Genomic DNA, 6,000 nt, shown 5'->3' with positions numbered 1-6,000 from the left:
AAGCTACGTGCTGCCTTTTATGGTGGAGGTCTAGTTGTACCATAGACTGACATACTCAACATTTTAAATGTTTAAAGCGCTGCGCAGATGTTAATTTAACTTGTAACTTATCTCACCACCACTTAGTTTATCAGAAAGGAATAAAAGCAAAATGATACAACTTGCCCAAAGCGAAGCAAATAATCATTGGCAAAGCCTAGGCCAGAATTAAGAGTGCAGTTACAAAGGCACTGGTGGCACATACACATTTGAAAAGCTTTTTAAAGGAAAAATTTCAAAGTCAGGAAATAGCAAATTTTGGTTCTGAAAATTGTTATAGTTCCAACAACTAGTGTTTCTTCATCTGCCACTATTACTTTAAATGTTTTAGAAAAGGAAATGTTATGGATAATCTATACATACATACATTTTTCACTTACCCCCCCCCCCCCTTCCAACACACAAACACTTTATTTCAACAGCGTTTCTAGTATTGCTTTCAGAAACATTAAACTAATTACATTCCAAACACTTCAAAATCAAACACATTTAAAGTATCTTGCAGAGCTCTCTCTTGAATTTCAGTACAACTCAGGTGGCCTGGTAACCCCTCGTTTTGTGTTTGTGGTCTTTGATGATGCAGTTGCGTGCTATTTTAACAGACAAGCCTGCCCTTATTTGGGCCAGAAATTAGCCCAAGGTTGAAGAACTGAGACAGTTGTTTACTATTACATTTTATCTTCATCACTGCACACTTGGTCTCTGCTTTGTGTTCTCAACCCTTCCCCTCTATCTATGCAGCAAATACTGCGTTATTCTCGTTCCCTGGCGGTGCTGGGTTTGGTGCGTGCGGTGCTCCCTGTGGAGCACATCCATCTCCACGTCTCGTTAAGGCCAACATCTACATCTTGACCTTCCTCCAAGCTGCCGACGCTTCCAGTGACTTCCCCCGTCATTGGTTCTCCTCTCGCGTGCCCGCTCACTATCCCTCAGGCTAGATCTGCCCCCAGACCCAGGGTGATCAGCTGGTTTGAGGGAGCTGGTCCCAAAAACAAGCCAAGGGATGCAGAGATACTGCCTGCGTTTAGCATGACCCTAACTTCACCGTGAAATAGCGGTTCTCTCACGGTGAATCCGTGCCTGAGGAGACAGTCAGTGGTCGCGAAGCTATTTATGCCCGCTGTCCCTCTCTCAGCCCCCCCCCCCCTCCTCCTCATCGGCGAGACGCTGAGGCCTCGACGAGAGCCCGCCGTCCCCTCACAGGGAGCATCGCCTCACGCACGGCAGCGCGTCCCTCGCCAACCAGCCGCTTATCGCCCCGGCCGTAGCGAGGGAGGCCGGAGACGGGCCCAGCGGTGCCCTGAGGTCGCCGGGCGACCGGGACCAGGACCAGAGCCTTCCCCTGGAAGCCCCGGACGCGGCAGGTGCGAGCAGGCACAGCGGGATCGCTGCCGCCGCCAGCGCGCAGGCGCCATCCCCCTCCCCTCCCGCAGGTGGGCAGGGCCGCTGATGACGCCAAGGGGACGGGGGACTGGTGGGCGGGGCGCCCTCCGCCCCCGCCCACGCGGCGGCCCCTCCGTCGCGCGCGCGCGCGCGCGCGCGCGCGGCCGGCCTCGCGCGGCCTCGCGCTTCCCGCCGGGCGCCTCCGCCTCGCGCGGCCTCGCGCTTCCCGCCGGGTTGCCGGCCCCTCAGCCGCGCGCGCTCGCGCACGCGGCGCCGTTCCACACGGTTCTTCCCCTCCCTTCCCCCCCCGCCCTTTCACCGGCCCCTGCCGAGCGGTTTGTGACGTCAGGCGGTCGCCGAGGAACGGGGCGCAGGTGCATCCGTTTCCTCAGGGCGAGAGGCGCCAGGCGCGAGCGCCTCCCGCCGCCGTCCCCGGTGCGGCGGAGCGGGGCTGAGCGGGGAAGGCTGTCCCGTCTGTCGTCCCCCTCCACCGGCTCCCGCTGCAGCGCGGGTCCCCGGGCGCAGTGTGAGGCTCCCCTTGCTATAAGCGTCCCTGACGGGGCGGGAGGGAAGCTGAGCCGCGACGAGGCGGCCGCGGCGGCCGGCGGGCTGGGGTCGCTAGGGGGAGGCACGGCACCGGGAGACAGGGCAGAGGCGCGGCGGCACCGCTGGCTGGCAGTGGCCGCGGGGGGGAGCGGAAGGCGGAGGCACCCCTTGGCCGGCGGAGGCGCCCCCCGCCCCGGTTTTGCTTTCCCTTTCGGCGCCACCTCCCCTGGGGGGGCGTCGGGCTTGAGAGAGGGAGAGAGAGAAACACTTATTTATTTATTTGTTTCCCCAAAGGGCGAGGGGAGGGAAGACCGAAGACCTGCGCGGGGAGGACGCGCCAGCTGGCGGAGAGCAGGGCGCGGAGGCAGCCCCGTCACGAGAGGAGGCGGCGGCGGCGGGGAGGAGGAGGAGAAGAAGAAGAAGCCGGCGCGGAGCCTCGCCTCGCCTCGCTTCGCCTCGCAGCCCCTCCGCCGTCACCGCCTCGCCGTCCCTGGCCGCCGGAGGTACCGGCGGCCGCCCGTCCTCATGATGGCCTCAACCACCACCTGCACCCGGTTCACTGACGAGTACCAGCTCTTCGAAGAGCTCGGGAAGTAAGGACGGAGACCGCCGGGCGCGCCCCGCCGTTGGGGCAAGCCGGTTCGGAGCTGGGGAACCGGCGTTGCCGGGGGAGGGTGGGAGGCGAGGCGAGAAGGCGCCGTCGGCTGTGAGGGCTCGGTGTGTGAGCCCCGGTGGGGGGCGGGGGGGCGGCTGCCGCGACCGGGGCCGCCTTACCGATGCTGGAAGCGGAGGGCCACTGGGGGGAGAGCCCTGGCACAACCACCCCCCCACACACACACACGCGCGCACACGCACACACCCCCGGGCGTTACACGCGGGCTGCGGGGATCGGGCTCCGCGCCCGCCCGCCCTCCCGGGTACGTACGGCCCCGGGGCGGCGAGTGGCTGCGGGCGGGCGGCGGGGAGCTGCCCTCGGCCTCCCGACGCCGGTGGTGCGGGAGGTGCCTTACGGTTATTTATTATTTTTTATTATTAGGGGTGTGTGTGTGTGTGTGTGAGAGGGGGGTCGGTCGGTTGAGGGGCCGTTGGGCGGCGCGCGGCGCGGCGCCCCCCAGCGGCGGGGCGGGAGGCCGGGGCCGACGAGTCTCGGCCCCGATCGCCATGTTGGCGGCTCGGCGGGGGCGGGCGGCCGGGCGGCCGGGCGCCGGTGTCACCGGCCGGGGGGGGGGGGGGGAGACGGGGGGATGGGGAGGGGGCCGCGGTGTATGTGCCGGCCTCGGGGTAGTGAAAACGTGCCCTCCCTCCGCCCGTTACAGTCGGGGATCGGTTCGGTCATACGGCTTGTACACGCGTTTCTGACCAGAGTTGACTGTTTTGGTGAATAAAATCAATGCTGACCGGCACTCTCTGAAAATCCTTTTTTTTTTTTTTTTAAAATCCTGCCGACATCACACCTCTCGCTGAAACCCGTTAAAACCCTCGCGCTGGTAATGGCAGTGAAGTGTTTCAGTTGGACTGACACTTTGTCCGCTTCTTGGTTTCCAGAGGGGCGTTCTCTGTTGTCAGAAGATGTATGAAAATCACCACAGGACAAGAGTATGCGGCCAAAATTATCAACACCAAAAAGCTTTCAGCTAGGGGTGGGTATATTTTAACCTAGTGTTTATGATGCCTTCCCGGGTTTTTTTGTTCTTGTGGTAAGCATTAAAAAAATAAAAACAGCTAAATGATTTAATACATTTCTTAATATTTTTTTTTTTTAAATTTCCTTGGGTTTGGGTTTTGGGGTTTTTGTTTTGTTGTTTTGTTTTGTTCTTGGTTTTTTTTCATTTCCTTGGTCCTTGTTTTTTTTCTATGTTAAATGTTTCATGGATTGACTGCAGGGAGGTCTGAGGTTGCTGTAATGCATTTCATGAAAAGAGGTGCAGATACTAAAACAGTTTAACATAATGCAAGCTCTTCATTTTAGTATCTAAATAACTTTGAATATCAGCTTGCAAGCATTTTGCAAGCCGATTGTTTTGCTGAAGGTTGGGAAATAATAAGTTTCTATTACAGCTTTTATTTTGAATATTACACCTTTACTGAATTCTGTTTCCTTTGCATGTAAACATGAACATTGAGGCCTATCTGACTATGAATGCATGACAAAAAGTGTATTTCTACCTCATACTAAACTTTGTTATGAGAAGAAAATTATGTTAAGAAAGAAAACTTATCATTTTATGAACTAATCATTTCTGAAGCAAGTCATTGTGATTAAGCGATGAACTAACTGTATTATTGTTACAACCCAACCATAATACCTGCTGTAGAGCTGGTTCATACTTTCTGTGTCATGCATATATTTCCTAGTTATTTTCAGTGTCAGTGGATATGTCTTTATGATACATTTGAAGTAAATACACACATACGGTGGGCTACTGTTGTTGAAAGCAAGCCTTAATGGTGATATGTCAATTGCTTGTTAAGTTCAAGTCAGAGTGCTTGTGCTAGGATGTTGGGCATAACGGATTATTCTCCCTTGATGTTTTGTGTGTTTTGATATGAATTTGTGGTGTGGTAAAGAACGTGCAAGTGAATAAGCAAACAGTGTCAGAGTGTGAACCTGTTTATGGCCTGGTTTGCTTTTGACGCAAAGGAATCACTGCAGTAAACAACAGTTTGAATTAATTCGTTAAATTTAAACATAAAATATCACATATGACATCATGGCATGTTCTGGTAACATGCTGCTCTCTGATAAAGAACTTTCAACATTGTGTCAGTACTCTTTCAGCTGATGAAAGTTATGTGAAAATTTATTTTTTACCTTTTCTTGAATTTTAATCTTCATATTCTCACTGTGAGATTTGTTCTCCTCGATTTTTCAAAAGGTACTTAAATTTAAAATACTCCTTTGTAGAGTTACGGATTTAAAGTTAAGAAAACGGTAATACTTGAGAGAAAATATTGTCACTAGTTTGCTTAAACCAGATCTGGGGGTTTTTTGCACAGTAACGTGATCTGTTGAATTTTGATGCTTAAAATAAACCACCGCATTCTGTGTGATTTCATAGATCTAAGTACCTTTCAACGTGAGAAGCTGCAGCAAGATCAGCATCAGTTACTTATGTGCCATGGGTTTTATTTATGATGGGATAAATCTTGAAATGTTAGGCTAGATTAATAAAAACTTTGTCTTCCTTAGAAGTTGTCATTTGGAAAGTACTATATTTCAGGGTTTAATTTTTGTACTTCTTTGACCATTCATGCAGGACCAAGTTTGTCCTTGGTGTAGCCCATTAATGAGTGGAAGCATATTTGGGAGAATTGGGCTCATAAGATGGAATGAGGCAAAATTCACACAAAGATTTTTCTACAGGTTTAGCATGTAACCCCATAAAGGAAGGGGTTACATTTGAAAGCAGGACTGTGAAATACCCTTTCTTATCAGAATGCATGTGATGCCACGTCCATGAATGCAGGGAATGCATTTCCATCTCTATTTTCAGAGGTCCCAGAAGTATTTGAGTTTTTTTATTTGCTTGGTTGGTTTTCGTGGTGGTTGTTTTGGTTTTTAGCTGTTTTGAAATCCACTAAACAGCTTTTGAAGAGCAAGCTTCATGGGGAAATCTTCAGATTCTCATTAGGCAATTCTTTAATTGCAGAAAGGTGCACTTTAATTGCAGTTGTGGTGCAAAAAGTAAACGTTGAAAAGCCTCAAACTGCGATACTTTCTCCTGGCTGATAATAGGTATACAGCTTATAACTAAGACACCGTTCTTCAAATCTAAATTGTAAGTTTCATTCTACTCACATCTGAACTGCTTTATGATGAGGTAGCAGTTTGCTTTTGTTTCATACTTCTTGCTTGAAATACCAGTTATGATGTAAATCTAAAGGACTGTTCAATGGGTCAGCTTCATCTGTGAGCAGAGATAAGAAGTTCTTGGCTTGGAAATGCGTATCCCTTATACATTGCCTGGCTCTCTACAAGTCTTTTAAGCTCAGTGGCGAATTTGGGCCTCTTGTTTGCAAGACTGAAGAAGA

At 51.5% G+C, this 6,000-nt stretch overlaps 1 protein-coding gene across 29 annotated transcripts in view; it reads left to right on the top strand.

Moving 5' to 3' along the window:
• The first annotated feature begins 1,738 nt into the window (after positions 1-1,738).
• The window catches only part of CAMK2D (calcium/calmodulin dependent protein kinase II delta), a 167,530-nt gene continuing 163,268 nt past the window's right edge, over positions 1,739-6,000 (top strand). For 5 of the 29 annotated variants that reach the window (XM_049815522.1, XM_049815520.1, XM_049815523.1 and 2 more), the window contains exons 1-3: positions 1,743-1,948; positions 2,263-2,561; positions 3,514-3,608. In XM_049815522.1, coding sequence (XP_049671479.1) covers positions 2,494-2,561; positions 3,514-3,608 — 163 coding nt within the window. In that variant the 5' untranslated portion in view covers positions 1,743-1,948; positions 2,263-2,493. Of the gene's footprint in view, positions 1,949-2,023; positions 2,562-3,513; positions 3,609-6,000 lie in introns of those variants that run through there. The other 24 variants (XM_049815514.1, XM_049815512.1, XM_049815511.1 and 21 more) reach the window with 14 other exon arrangements.

Source organism: Accipiter gentilis, chromosome 12 (assembly GCF_929443795.1).
Source record: "Accipiter gentilis chromosome 12, bAccGen1.1, whole genome shotgun sequence".
Taxonomy (NCBI): domain Eukaryota; kingdom Metazoa; phylum Chordata; class Aves; order Accipitriformes; family Accipitridae; genus Astur; species Astur gentilis.
Note: the sequence above shows the minus strand (reverse complement) of the source record. Positions and strands in the feature narration are given on the sequence as shown.